General features: G+C 52.5%; 1 protein-coding gene across 2 annotated transcripts in view; it reads right to left on the reverse strand.

Moving 5' to 3' along the window:
* Positions 1-10,184: 10,184 nt before the first annotated feature.
* LOC102390374 (TRIO and F-actin binding protein) overlaps positions 10,185-15,509 on the reverse strand; it is a 58,486-nt gene continuing 53,161 nt past the window's right edge. For both annotated transcript variants that reach the window (XM_045165244.1, XM_045165243.1), the window contains 5 exons: positions 14,813-14,972; positions 14,618-14,731; positions 13,542-13,628; positions 12,537-12,700; positions 10,185-10,896 (listed from right to left, as the gene is read on the reverse strand). In XM_045165244.1, coding sequence (XP_045021179.1) covers positions 12,539-12,700; positions 13,542-13,628; positions 14,618-14,731; positions 14,813-14,972 — 523 coding nt within the window. In that variant the 3' untranslated portion in view covers positions 10,185-10,896; positions 12,537-12,538. The remainder of the gene's footprint in view (positions 10,897-12,536; positions 12,701-13,541; positions 13,629-14,617; positions 14,732-14,812; positions 14,973-15,509) is intronic.

Consider the following 15,509-nt stretch of genomic DNA (forward strand, 5'->3'; position numbering starts at 1 on the left):
CTTAAGCTTTTATTTACTTGGGACTAGCTATCACTGCACCTGGGAAAACTCAGGAAAGCCTACAACTTCAAAATAAGAATCCCTTCCCCCTGTCACCCACCCTTCCAGACCCCTCCCAAGGCAACCACTGCTCCAGGCTTTTGCACAGCCAGGGCCATATTCCCCCTGGGTTTTCCCTCTCCATGTGCATGCACATGAGTGTGTCTCCTTCCAGAGAGGTTCTAAGCATCTCTAAGTACATATGCCAATCATACCTGTTGTATTTTCTTTCTTTTACATAAACAATGGCACATCCCACACCTGGGTTTGCCTGTTGATTTCCTTACTTCACATCTTGGAGATCTCTCCACATCATCATATAAGAACTTCCTCACCGCTTTTAAAAAATTAATTAATTTGGGGACTTGCCTGATGGTCCAGGGGTTAAGACTTCGTGCTCTAAATGCCAGAGGCCCGAGTTCAATCCCTGGTGGGGGAACTAAGATCCCACATGCTGCACAGTGCCACCAAATTAATAATTTTTAAATTAATTAATTTGGCCGCATTGGATCTTCTCTGCTGCATGGGCTTTCTCTAGTTGCAGCAAGTGGGGGCCACTCTCTAGTTGTGGTGCTTGGGCTTCTCACTGAGGTGGCCACTCTTTTTGCAGAGCACAGGTTCTAGGGCACCTGGCCTTCAGTAGTTTTGGCTCGAGGGTTCTAGAGCACGGGCTCAGTAGTTGTGGCTCATGGGCTTAGGTGACCCACAGCGTGTGGAATCTTCCCAGACCAGGGATTGAACCTGTGTCCCCTGCATTTGCAGGCTGATTCTTTACCACTGGATCACCAAGGAAGTCCCCTCACTGCTTTTTATAACTGCTTGACGCATGTGGTGGGGAATTTATTAACCACTTCCTAATCCCAGTGTTGCAATGAACATCCTTGTACAGGCACAGACTTTGACTTAATAAATGGATCAGCGAAGAGGTGAGAGGATGCCTGAGGTTGGGGCCTGGGTTATGGGGGGACCCTGAGTGTGGAGTCAGAGGTACCTCCAAGCCTGTCTTCCTACGGAAATGGGAGAACATGAGAATCTCCTGGAGTCCTGAGGGTCCTGACCTGCTGGGTCCCGGGTGAAGGTCTCCCAGCAGGATCCCCTCGGCTCCTCCTCAACAATGCAGCAACGTCTCACTGCCGGTGAGGTGTGTCCACCATGAGTCACCTTTCACGCCCACTTGGCCAGCTGCCCCCATCTCTTGAAGCTAGAAATGCCTCGCTGAGGTAGCAGGACCCATGGGTGGCCACACCACATGAGCATCTTTGGGACGCAGGCTCCACGCCTTGCCCTGATGGCGGAGATGGAGACACAGAGACGGCCACTGATCTCGGTGAACCATGATCTCAAGGAAATGCAAGGGCGCTTGGAGAGAGCGGCCAGCTGGGTCCAGCGTGCCCAGAGCCAGGAAGGGTCTGGTGTGGGGGTTCAGAATGGGGTTGGAGGTCCAGGCAGGGAGCCACACTGCAAGAGCTCAGGAGCTTTGAGAAGAAAGTGTGTTTGGCAGCCCCCCAACCCAGATCTCTTCCCTGGTGGCTCAGACGGTAAAGAATCTGCCTGCAAGGCAGGAGACTCAGGTTCAATCCCTGGGTTGAGAAGATGCCCTGGAGAAGGGAATGGCTACCCACTCCAGTATTCTTGCCTGAAGAATCCCATGGACAGAGGAGCCTGGCGGGCTACAGTCATGGGGTTGCAAAGAGTCGGACATGACTGAGCAGCTAACCCTTTCACTTTCACTGACATGGGGTGATGCTGGAGCTGCGGGATGGTGAAGGGACAGCAATGCAGGCCTCTTCCTGCCCTTTCCAGGGGCCCTAGCCTTCCTAGCCCACTTGGGAGGAAGCTCTCTTGATCTGCATAACTGGGGAAACTGAGGCAGGAGTGTGGAGGTGGCTCATCAAGTTAGCCCAACAGAGGTGAACCCCTATCTCCCTGCAAACCTATGTCCCAAGCAAGAGACTCAAGGCATGTGGTCTGTGGGTGGTTTCCAGTAAGAAGACCTGGGTCAGCCTGGGAAGCCCCCTGTGCTATGAGACCCACTGACCTGGACTCGAGCTCTCTGATTCCTGCGCTGCTGGGTCCCTGCCCCTCACCTATCAAATGGAGGTAACAACAACAACAACAACAACAAAACAAAAACAGAAAAAAAAAATTTTAAAGAAACAAAAAAAACCCAAAACAAACAAAAAATAAAATGGAGGTGACCATGCACCTCCCTCACTGGCTGTTCTGGGGATTAAAAGAGACGATGAATGCAAATGCTTATTCTAGAACCTGGCACACGGTTAGTGCTCCACAAAAGGTAGATATTTTTCTCTTCGGCAGGAAGCCTGAGTCAGAAGATTTGGGCTCTAGAACCAGACACGCTGTGAGGTGACCCATTAAGTTAGTGACCTTGGTGAGTCCTGTCCCCTCTCTGAGCCTCAGCCTCCTGTTCTGCAAATGGGGGCAACACATCAAAGAGGTGGTGTCTGAAAATCCACTCACAGCAGATGCTCCCTCAGTTGTGAGCTCCTCCTTCCCTGGGCCTCAGAGCCCAAAGGGCCCTCATAAAAGCCAGAAGGGGACGCTGGGATGACTGGCTGACTCATGGTTACAACCTGGGCCCTTTCATGTAAAGGAAACTGCCATTAGCTCCCAGCGCCTCCGGCTGGTTGCTGAGCTTCCCAGCTGGTTTATGGGGAGACCTCACCCTTTGCTGTTCGGTGTGGGAGTGAGGCTGAGGCTGTGTCTGTGCCCTGTCTGGAGGGTGCCTGACTGGGTAGTCATTCATTTCCAGTCAGTCAGTCAGGGAGTCAATCAACAAACAAGAATCCAGCTGAGACTCCAGGTGTTCTGTGCTGGGCGCTGGGGAAACAGAAGTGAGTGAGAGCTGGCCCCTGGCTTCAGGGGGCTCCCGGACTGAGTGAGCCATGTGGAGAGAACATATCAGGTGGAAGGGCTGTGGAAGCCAGAGCAGGCATCTAGCTCCATTTGATGGAATCTGGGCAGGCTTCTTGGAGGTGGCAAGTGGTGACTAATCTGCGTCCTGACTCTGCCAGGGGCCTACCAAGGGAGGGGCAGGAAGTGGCAGGTGCAGATGGAGATGAAGGGTGAGGACAGACAGGTGCCTGGGTGGGCACACTTGAGAACAGCAGGTGCCTTTGTGGAGTGGAAACCCAGAGCCCAGCGGTCCTGAAGGGGCAGGGAGAGGAGGCCGGGGTAGGGGCTCATGTGCCAAGGCTCGATCCTAAGGACAGCAGGGACTCGGGACAGGGTTTCACAAAGGGAGATCTCTGTTTTAGAAAACCCACGCTGGTGGTGTGTGGACTGATGGGAAGGGAAAAACCAGAGGCTGGGGACCAGGGAAGAGGGTGACTCAGGTCCCAGTCGTTGGGATGGGGGAGGACCCAGAACGAATCATGGGCTTGGAGACAAAGATAAGCAGAAGGAACAGGCAGTTCCCCACAGCCAGGTGGGCTCCTCCCAGACTGCCGGGTGCCCCTACTTGTTGGGCTCAAGAGGGCACAGGGACGAGATGGTGAGAGCTTGCTAGCAGAACTCTTTTCCAGAGGATTTATCACAGAGCCCCTGAAGGGTGTGGCTGACATGGCAACAGATCCCTGCCACCACCCCCACCCCCCGAAAGAGAAGTCTCAGGATGCCCTGACAAGTGATAAGTGGGAACCTGCCAGATGGAATAAAGAGGCCTGGATTCTTGCAGGCCATGGAATTGGGGTTTGGACCAAGTTCGACCAGATCTCCTGGAAATGGCAAGGGGCAGGGGCAGTTGGCTAACCTCTGACTACAAATAAAAAATAATAGTTCCTGTTTTTGAAATACTGAATTGTGGGCCCCATGCCATGCATTGTACTTCCATTATTTCATTTAATCCTTATAACCATCCCATAACAATAACAATCACGGCAATAATAACATTTTTATTGGATTTTACTAGATCCCAGGAACTTTTCTCACCATGTTACATCTTTTGGCTCATTTTTGAGCTTCACAACATTCCTGAGAGGGATGTACTACTATTCCCATTTTACATATGAGGAAACTGAGGCACAGAAAATTTATATAACTTGCCCAAGTTTGCCTAGGAGCTAGGATACGGTTGAAGGACTCTCTGGGCCCCTTACTCCCCTGCCCCTGCCGCCAACCTGAGCTCTTCCTCGCTCCTCATCCTGCCTCCCACAGGCATCAGAGGAGGCGGAAGGGAAGGGCTGCATCACCAGTGCCTTCTGAGGTGACATGGCCCCGCTCTTCCCAGAGGAGCTGTGGGTCCCTGGAGCTGAGGGGCAGAATAAAGTCTGACAAGGTGTAAAGAGTGAAGGTGGTAAGGAAGTGACAAAACTTTGTCCTCTCCCCATAGCCCCCATCACCCACACAGCTCCCCACCCTCCGTGGCCTGAGGAAATCCAATAGGCCCTTAGTGGGCCTTTTCTCCCAGCCCATCAGCCAGTCCCTTCTCAAAGCATTCACTCCCTGGGGCTATTGGGAATCTACCTACTGCTCTTCCTTGGGGTCCTGTTCTCCTCTCCAACCCCCACTACATGCCACCCCTAAGGCCAACTCAGAGCCTTCACCAACCCCGTGTGCTGAAGGGGTTGTGCACACTCCCATCTTTGCCCAGATCCTCATCCTGAACGAGGGCAGTGCCCACTTAAAACTCCCCAGTGTCTCCCCACTGGGTTAAGAATGCAGCTAGAGCTTGGACCCATGGTACCCACCCTCCTTGCAGTGTGAATTCCAGGTCTGGCTTGTTCCTCCAGCCTCATTTTGGATCCCTCTATATATGCCAACCTCAATCCACACACAGCTGCTCTGTCCCTGAATGGACTTTTCTTTCCATCTAGTATCTTTTTTTTTGACCATGCCATGCAGCACACGGGATCTTAGTTTCCCAACCAGGGACTGAACCCATGTTCCCTGCACTGGAAGGCAGACTCTCAACTACTGGACCACCAGGGAAGACCCATCAAGTGCCTTTAAATTTTTTATTTATTTATTTTTATTGAAGTATAATTGATTTACAATGTTGTGCCAATCTCTGTTGTATAGTAAAGTGACCCATATATATATATACACACAGACCTTCTTCTCCCCTCTAATGCCTTTGAACATGGTGTTCATTCGACCTGGAATACGTTCTCCTAGCTAGTTCTGGCTTAGCTTCAGGGCCACCTCCTCCAGGAAGCCTCCCTTGACCTCCCAGGCTGGATTTGCTGCATCCTCTGTGCTGACTGCATGTTCTTGTAATTAACTGAAGAGGAGTGGGTTGGAGGGAAGACAGGACTTTGATAGCAGCCCTGAGATTGAGGCTGCCCAGGTCTGGAGTTTCTGAGAAAGGTCTGGACTGGAGACAGACAAAAGCCAAGGACTGTGGCAACCCACTCCAGTACTCTTGCCTGGAAAATCCCATGGACGGAGGAGCCTGGTGGGCTGCAGTCCATGGGGTCGCTAAGAGTCGGACACGACTGAGCGACTTCACTTTCACTTTTCACTTTCATGCATTGGAGAAGGAAATGGCAACCCACTCCAGTGTTCTTGCCTGGAGAATCCCAGGGACGGGGGAGCCTGGTGGGCTGCCATCTATGGGGTCGCACAGAGTCGGATACCACTGAAGTGACTTAGCAGTAGCAGCAGTAGCAGAGATCAAAGACAGAGAGCAAGCTTGTCACAGGAGAACATGTAGAAGATAGGAGAGCTGAGGTCAGATACTGGGGAACCCCAGCATTAGAGGGCTGATAGCAGAAGAGAATTCCACAAAGGAGACTGAGAAAGAGGAGCTGGAGAGTTAGGTAGAGAAGCAGGAGCACAGAGGAAAAAGCTGGCTCCCCGTGAACCACCCCCCAGCACCCATGCCCTGGTGTTGTCCCCTCCCTTGAATCTGGGTGGCCCCCGTGACTTGTTTTTGACAAATGTGACGGAAGCAGTGTCACACCACTTCCAAGCCTAAGTCCTAAGAGGCGTGTAGATGCTTCCAGCATCATTTGAAACTCTCTAGGGAAGTAAACCACCATGTAAGAAGTCAGACCACAGACTGCCTGGAGACTGCCGTGTCGTGAGGAAGCCCAAGCTAGCCATATGAAGTGACCACATGGAGAAAGAAAGAGAGATGTCCAATGGCCTCTGCTATCACCACCATCCCAGCTGAAGCCCAGATATGAGTGAAGAAGCCATCTACGATGGCCAACCCCAGTGACCGTTCAGGAAACTCCAGCCCTGCCACTACTAACAGCCACTGCAGAACAGACAGCAAGAGAACTGCCCAGCTGAGCCCAGTCCATCCACAGGACCAAGTGTGGTAATAACAAACCTTTCTAAACCATTACGTTTATAGATCATTGAAACAGTTGGTAATTCAATACCTGAATAACTCTGTGGCAGGCATTATCATCTCCACTTAAGAGGATGGGGAAATAGGGACTTCCCTGGTGGTCCAGTGGTTAGGACTCCTCGCTTCCACTCCTGGGGGCACAGGTTCGATCCCTGTTCAAGGAACTAAGATCCCACAAGCTGAGCGACTCTGCCTAAGTAAATAAATAGACACTGGGCTTGCATGCCTAGGGCCGGGGTCCTTAAGTTTTTTGACAACAGGGATCAGTTTTGTAGGAAGACAATTTTTCCAAGGATGTGGGAGTTGATTCAAGTGCATTCCACTGACTTGAGTTTGTTGAGCAGGAGGAGCTCAGGTGGTAATGCAAGTGATGGTGAGTGGCTGTAAACACAGATGGAAGCTTCCCTGGCTTTCCTGCCGCTCACCTCCTGGTGTGCAGCCACATTCCTGAAAGGTCCATGGCTAGGAGGTGGGGACCCCTGTTCTAAGGGGAAAAAGAGAGATGGGGAAATAAACCCAGAGAGGGATGTGACTTTGTGAGGTTCATGTAGCCTGCTGGAGGCAGCAATTGGGGTTTGAACCCAGACAGGTATGTCTGATACCCTGCTCTGTGCTCTTTCCACAGCACATGTCGGCTGCCTGAGGAGACCAGACCTAGCAGCCAAACCATGTGGCTTTGGCCAAATTCCTGGTGTGACAGGTAATTGTGGTTTTCCTAGGAGCTTCACCTGGGCACCTGCTAGAAACTTGGATTTCTTAAAAAAATTAGACACGATTCAGGTAGTCAAATGCACAAATCATTGTGTGCAACGAGGTAGGTTTTTACATGTGACCTCCCTGGTCCAGATACGGAACATTTTTGGCACCCCAGAAATCTCCCTTGTGCCTACCACTAGAGTCCATGCGCTCTACCATACCAGGAACCCAGAGGTACCCACTGTTCTGATGACTATCTCCATAGTGACGTTTTGCCTGTTCTTGAACTTCTATAAATGGACTTGTACAACATGGACCTTCTTTGAAAAAAAGTATTTGACTGTGTCGTCTTAGTGCAGCACGCAGGATCTTCTATTTTCATTGCAGCATGTGGGATCATTTTTTTTTTTTTAGTTGCAATATGTGGGATCTAGTTCCCTCATCAGGGGTCAAACCTGGGCCCCCTGCTTGGGAGCTTGAAGTCTTAGCCCCTGGACCACCAGGGAAGTTCCAACGTGGGCCTTTTTGTGGCTGGCTTCTTTCACTAAACATTATGTCTGGAAGACTCATTGTGCCCTTGCATGTAGCAGTAATTCTCTCCTATTTCCCTATTGTATTCTGATGTATGAATATGCCACCATTTATTCAGTCTACTGTTGACAGACATGAGTACTGTCTTCAGATTTGGGCTACCATGAGTAAGGTTGACACAAATATTATTGTACTAGTCATTTTGTAGACCTCAGCACTCATTTCTCCTGGGTGTACATGCAGGAGTGGAAATGCGAGGTCACAGGTAGGTGTGTGTTTAACTTTATAAGAAACTGCCAACAGTTCCTCATAGTGCTGGTACCTAGAATACTCCCACCAGCCCTGCATGAGAATTCCAGTTTTTCGGATCCTCAAGACACTTGGTATTATTCGTTCTGTTGATTTGAGCTATTTTAGTGGGGTGGAGTGGGGAGGGATATCTCATTGTTTTTCAACGGCTGAGGTGGGGCTCCTGTTCATAGGTTGGCCTGATTTTTTAGTTTGCCTGGGAAGCCCTGCCTGCGGAGAGGGTGGGGTGGGTGTTGCCACAGCCCAGGTGCCACATGGGCAGCCCAAGTTGGACTGAGAGAGTCACTGAGGCAGGGGATGGGCTAGAATGATGTCCAGGAGGGGCTGGTCTGGGGCAACAGGGCCTGGTGAGGATGGGCAGGGCCCTGGACTCAACTATCTGGTTACTGGGGCTGCCCACGGCATGCTTCTTACCCCATGAGACGGGAAGTCCTGAATCAAGGCAGCACCAAGCCTGGGTGATTTGATGGCTCAGGGATTCTGGTTCTTCTTTCTTTCTGATCCACCATCTTTAGCATATTAATGAGCTAAAATGGTGGCAACATGGGGACTTCACCCAGCACTGTCCAAAGGTCAGGAGAGAGAGGCCTCCCTTCCTTGTGCCCCTTTCTAAGAGTAAGGAAGACCTCTGAGGATGATCTGCTCCATCCCTCCACTCCAGTCAAGACTTTCCTGGGCCATCTCATTGGCTGGAACTGTATCCCATGGCCATTCCTAAACCCATCACTACAAGGGAATGGGGCACATTTCCCCCACACCCCACAAGCTTGCTCCTCCACGGGTTCCCTGAACACACTAGGGAGGTTCACAGGGCATTTGCTCATGCTTTCCCCTTGGAATTGGAAAGCCTTTCTGATTTTTTCATCTTGTTGTTTTTCAGTCCCTCAGTCGAGTCTGACTCTTGTGACTCCATGGACCCATTTTTCCATCTAGAAAAGTCATATTCCAAAGCCACCCCCAAAATACTCTTCCACCTGTGGGCTGGGGGTCTCCCCTGGATTCCCACAGCCTTCTAGAACCCAACCCTATGTGACCTGTTTTTGTGGCCTCAGTCGGGGGCAGGGCCAGTTCTTGTTCAACTCTACACACCCAGTGCTCAGCACAGAGGCCCCCCAAGGGTTGATGGGAATAGCTGCAGGGGGTGAGGCCACCTTGTCTTCATCACCTTCGCCACAGCCCTGCAAATTGGACAGCCCAGGCTGGACCGATGGCATCTCAGAAAGGGGGCCTCTTCCCAGCCCCAGGTGGGGCCATCCACGATCAACTCAACAGCCAACAGAGATGAGGCCCCCAGCGTGGTGGCCTGGGGTGACTGCTTCTACTTCCCCGCCCCTAAGCCTGCCAGGCTGGACAAAACCTCTGGGCACAGCGTCAACATGGGACTGGGATTGAAAGATACTCATTTGATGGAGAAGCAAATTAAGGCTCTTAGAGAGGGGCATGGCTTGACCAAAGTCAGTCATGGGCAAAGCCTCAGGTCCCGGTCCTTCCTCCAAGGCTGGCCCAGCACCCACTCAGGGCTTCTCAAAGTGAGATGTCCCTGATGCCTGGGCGGGGCGTGGGGGGCATGTTAAAATGCAGATTCTGACTCAGGAGGTCAGGGCGGAGCCTGGACTTGGGGTTTCTCACAAGCTCCCAGGTACCACAGCTGCTCCTGCTGGCCTGCAAACCCCACATGGAGCTGCAAAGCCTGGTGGAGAAACCAGATTCTCAACCCCGCCCTCAGAAGCCCACATGCTGCTCCTTTAGGAAGGGTGGAGTGCTGGAGGGTATGGGTGGTGAAGCCACTTTAAGAAACCCCGACCATAGAGACAGTCTTCTGTATGATGCAGGGAACCCAAAGCTGGTGCTCTGGGACAACCTAGAGGGGTGGGATGGGGAGGAAGGAGGGAGGGGGGTTCAAGAGGGAGGGGACATATGGGATGCCTTTCTCTCTATATATATATACCTACGTGGGCTTCCCAGGTAGTGCTAGTAGTAAAGAACCTGCCTGCCAATGCAGGAGATGTAAGAGACAAGGGCTCAATACCTGGATCAAGAAGATCCCCCGGAGGAGGGCATGGCAACCCACTCCAGTATTCTTGACTACAGAATCCCATGGATGGAGGAGTCTGGCGGACTACACATATAGGATAGATATACCTATATACCCCCATGTACCTGTGGCTGATTCATGATGATATATGGCAGAAACCATCACAATATTGTAAAGTACTTATCCTCTAATTAAAAAAAAAGAACCCCCAAACTCTGCCACCCACCCTGTGTAGGCCATCCAGGACACCAGAGCTGCCAGAACATTTTATTAAGTTAAGAAGGCTCACGGAGCAGGAGAGAAATGCCTGCACGGGGCGGCTCCCACAGATCCATGCCCAGCAGCCCTCAGAGGAGGGGGCAGGGCTGTGGGGACAGCTGCCGGCTCCCTCTGTCCATCTGTCCCTCTGTCCAGAGTCCCAGGGAGTGGGTCCCCCCCAGGGCAGGAAGTAGTTAGTGGGAGGTAGGGTAGGAAGAGGGTGGCCGGCTCCCTGCCTCTCCCACCGAGTCCACCCTGCCACAGCTACTGCCAGGCCTCCGCTAGACCCCAGATGGGGAGACAGGCCCAGAAACCCAAGCAGGTGGCTGGGGACAGAGTGGGGGCTGGTGCTGGAGGCATGTGCCACCAGGAATTGCTTTTTAAAACGTATAAAGTGTTTTGGGGGGAAAAAAAGGAAAAAAAAATCTATATAAAAATCTCTTCACATATAAAATCCTGAAGAAGGTGCAAGGTAAGACCCAGTGCTAGGGGCGCGCTCAGATACGCAGAAAGTGTACATGTGTATGTGTGTGTGTTGCTGTGTGTGTGTATGTGTGTGTGTGCATGTGTGTGGTGGGTGTGAGTGCACGTGGGTGTGAGCCCACAGAGGGTGGGAAGAAAGCTTGGCTTCTGACGTCCGTCCAGCAGGGAAGGAAGGTGATTGGTCCCCTTGGACTAGGGGGTCTGCAGTGGGCTGGACCATGAGGACCTAGAAGACAAGATTGGGGAAGTCTGCTAATTAGAAAAAAAACATGCACCCCAAAGTTCTCAGCAGCACTATTTACAATAGCCAAGACATGGAGGCAACCTAAGTGTCCATCGACAGGTGAATGGATAAAGTACACATATATTAATACAATGAAATATTACTCAGCCATAAAAAAGAATAAAATAATGCCATTTGAAGCAACATGGATATGCCTAGAGTTTATCATACTAAGTGGAATAAGTCAGATAGAGAAAGACAAATATTATATGATATCACTTGAATGTGGAATCTAAAAGAGATACAAATGAATTTACAAAACAGAGACAGACTCACAGACACAGAAAATAAACTTATGGTTACCAAAGTGGGAAGTAGGGGTGGGGGAGGAATAAATTAGGAGTTTGGGATTAGCAGATATAAACTACCATATATAAAATAGATAAATAATAAAGTCCTACTGTATAGCACAGGAAACTATATTCAATATCTTATAATAAAATATAATAAAAAAATTCTGAAAGAGAACATATCTGTATTTCTATTGGGTTGGCCAAAAAGTTTGTTCCATAACACCTTATGGAAAAATGCAGACTTTTTGGCCAACCCAGTATATATAACTGCATCACTCTGCTATACACCAGAAACTAAAACAACATTGTAAACTGTAACACTGTAAACCAACTACATTTCAATTTAATAAACAGAGCAAGGGGATCTGGCTAAGGCCAGGGAAGTGTGACCAGCAGGTCCTTCTAAAGCCTCTCGACCCCAAAGGCTGGGCCAGACCTGCTCCTCTGGGCTTCTCCCCACGCCTGGCCCACAGGGTGGCCTCTCCTGAGTGCCTTAGGAAGTCCCCAAGGACGTGTTAGAAAGAGGAAGCTCCAGGTAGATAGGGCAGGAGGAAAAGCATCAAAAAAATAGCTCAGAGGGATTTCCCAGGTGGACCAGTGGCTAAGAGTCTGTGCTCCCAATGGAGGGAGCCTGGGTTCAATCCCTGGTCAGGGAACTAGATCCAACATGCTATAACTAAGACCCAATGCATCCAAAAAAAAAAAGTCTCAGACCCTGCTAAGTCAGGGACGACCGTGAAACTGAGTGGGACAGAACACGGCCTCCAGTGATGTCTGGGGTGTGAAGCTCAGAGGAAGGAACCTGTGGGCGATTAGCAGACACACCAGCGAGCTGTGCTGCTGGGTCTGATGAGGAGGTAGGCACACCCACACCGGATCTGCCACCCAAGCCCAGGCTGATCAGTTAGGGCACTGCCAGCCCTGGGGAGGGGCGTGGACGGTGCAGGGCTGCAGCTGTCGCTCTGTGTTAAGAAGCTCCCACTGTCACATGGCGGGGACAGGCCGATAATCACAGACTTGAACTGGCTGGCCCACCTCTGAAGGAAACGCGCTCCAGCTCACAGAGCAGCCTCTGGGCGAGTCTGATGGATCCCCAGGATGGCCCCAAGTTGCCAGCGTCACTGTCCCCCCATCCAGACAGGGAAATGGAGGCTGGGAGGAGGAAGTGCCCTGGCTCAGGGGGCAGCACAGGCTTTCAGGTGCAGATGAGCCTTGAGGTCACACCTCCAGCCCGGCGCCCGTGACGGCCTCCCCCTGCCTGCCCCGCATTGCCCACCCCGCAGGGCCCACCTCTACTCGGCCAGGCTGTTGCGCACAGCCTCCTTCTCCTGCAGGGCAGCCATGGCGAGGCGCAGGTGCTCTTTCAGCTGCTCAATCTCCCGTTCCGACCGTGTCTTGATATGGTTCAGTTCCACGTACACGTCCTGGTACTTTCCCGAGGTGAAGCGCTTGTCCTGAGGGCCGGGGAGGCGTTGTGAGGGCAGGGAGCCCTCCCTCCTGGCCCTGCCCACCTGCCGGCACAAACAGCCAGGCCCCTCCAAGGCCCCTGGTTGGTTTTCTCCCTGTAGGTGGCCTCCCCAGAAGGCTCCCCCGCTCCACCCAGTGACACAGGTTTCAGCATCATTTTCATCCCATTTAAGATGAGAGCCGAGGCTCAGGGTGGTGAAGCTTCTGTCCGAGGCCACACACTCAAGTGAGTGGCTGGGAGGGCAGGTCAGCCCGGCCCAGGGTTTGGGCCCCTTCCAGGAGTCTCCCAGAACCACCAACACACAGAGAGTTGTCAAAGACACGTGGACACGGCACCAAGGGTGGGTCAGATTGGGCCCCAAATCTCAGCCCCCCAGCTCCCAGAAACACAGGTTTCTGGGACGCATACTCCACACTGGAATGCATACTCTGCAAGGACAGGGATTTTGATCTGGTCCACAGCGAGTCACCCAGCACCCAGTATAGTGCTGAGCACGTAGTAGGTATTCAATAAATATTTTCTGATTAAATACTGGGTTGGCCAAAAAGTTCATTCGGGTCCCTTCCATAAGATGTTATGGGAAAACCCAAAAGAAATTTTGGGCCAACCCAATAAAAACAAGGGTGGCCTGGAGCAAATCACTTACCCTTTCTTAGCCTCAGTTTCTTTGTCTGTAAATGGGAATACTGACCCCTACAAGTGGGAGGCACAGGGAGGGCCTGATGAGGCCAGGAGTGGCCGGCACAGAACAGGTGATCACAGGATGAGGGCACAGCTGGATCCAGGGGCTCCCCACCCCTCTGGCACCTCAGCTGGCCAGGACTCACCTTCTGCATCATCTGGAGCTCATCTCGGAGGCACTGCACCTCCTTCTTCAGATACTGCAGCTCGTTCTCCTTCACTCGCAGCAGCACCTGAGGTCACAGGTTCCAGGCTGATCTGGGGCCACAGTCCAGAGCTACCCTGGCCCACCACACCCCAAAGCCTGACTTCTCTCTGCTTTGGGCCCCTAGAAGGCAGCTCCTAACCTGCACCAGGGTCCCTGGGGGAAGACTCGTCCAGGAAGCCCTCTCTGATTTCTCCTTGCTCTCTCAGCCCATCTGTACCATGTGAGTGGATATCTTATGGTCACCCCTGCTGTGGTCACAACACAGCACCAGGCCCTCAACTTGAGGGCAAAGATCATGGAAAGAAGCCACAGTATGGCCCTACTGTGAGCTAGAGAGGGCTGGGCTTCCTCATTAACCTCTCCCCAAACCTTGATGAGCAGGTACTGCTATTTTGACCTGACCGAGAAGGAGACAGGTTCAGCAGGGTGAGGGAGACTTAAAAGCTTAAGGCTCTGGAGCCAGGCTGCCTGGTTGAAATCCCAGCTCCCACACTGACAAGCCATGTGACCCTGGGCAAGGTACTTGACCTTCCTGTGTCTCAGTTTCCTCAACTGTAAAATGGGGACAGCAACAGTATCTTTTTCATAAAACTGCTAGAAGCTTCAATGATTTAGCAGATATAAGGGCTTATAGAAATGCCAGGTAGAGAGTAAAGCTGTGTACAAATTTTTGTTAAATACAACCAAAGACAAGGGTAATCCTGGGATCACATATACATTTTCTCATTCTGGCTTCTCTCAGTAAGGGAGGGGCTAGCTCCATTTTACAAATGAGCCACTAGGACTCAGAAAGGTGAGGTGACTTGCCACGGTCACACAGCAGGTAGGTGATAGGACTCAGGTGGAGAGCTTTCACCCAGCTGGCCCAGGAGTGCTGGGTGCACAGCAGGCCTCCTTCCGAGCTGCCCTGTCCTCTCCCCAGGACAGACCCAGCCTGTCCGGGTACCCTCCCCAGGCCCAGGCACCACGCCCCAGCTAGGAGGCCTGGCACAGGGTGGGGGGATGTGGGCACACCTCCAGCTCACAGGAGCTCCGCTCGCTGCTGCGACCACAGCCGTTGCCCGTCCCCTGAGAGGCGATGAAACTGCGCAGCCGGTCAATCTCCTCAGACAGGCGGGTGTGCAGCTCCTGGGAGGGGTGGGGGATGGTCAGTGTGGGGAGGGCCAGGATGCCCACGCCCCGCCCCCACCCCTGGGGGCCAAGGCCAACCTGGTTGTGGCGCAGCAGCTCCTGGCCCTCCTGCTGGCAGCGCCGCAGCGTGTGCTCACGCTCCTCGGCCTGCCGCGTCAGGGCCCCGATCTCCAGGCACTTCTGCGAGTACTGCTCTGATAGCACCTGCAGCTCCCGCTTCAGCGCCTCCAGGTCTGACCTGCCAGGGTAGAGTCAGGGAGGATGGCCCGGGTTCTCTGGCCCTTGGCCAAGCCGGGTCAGGTCATGCAGACTGGAAGCAGCTCAGGACTCCTGATTCTTGCCCTAGTTTTGCCTTCGGCCCACTGTGGGGCTGTGAACTGGTGTGTCAGCCTCTCTGGGTTGTAGGTGCCTCCTCTGTGAGGGGGTGGGTTGGAGAAGCCCATCTCTTAACGCCTCTACAGCCCCAGCGTTCCAGAGCTGTGCTCTGACAGGGAAGGACACCTACCGGCTTCTACTGTAGCCCTACTCTGTGTGTGTGCGTTAGTCACTCAGTCGTGTGTGACTCCTGGCGACCCCATAGACTGTAGCCTGCAGGGCTCCTCTGTCCATGGGATTCTCCAGGCAAGAATACTGGAATGGGTTGCCATGCCCTCCCCCAGGGGATCTTCCTGACCCAAGAACTGAACATGGGTCTCCAGCATTGCAAGCAGATTCTTTACTATCTGAGCCACTAGGGAAGACCCTAAGCCCAGCTCTAGGGGACACTAAAGAGGGG

This window comes from Bubalus bubalis, chromosome 4 (assembly GCF_019923935.1).
Source record: "Bubalus bubalis isolate 160015118507 breed Murrah chromosome 4, NDDB_SH_1, whole genome shotgun sequence".
NCBI lineage: Eukaryota > Metazoa > Chordata > Mammalia > Artiodactyla > Bovidae > Bubalus > Bubalus bubalis.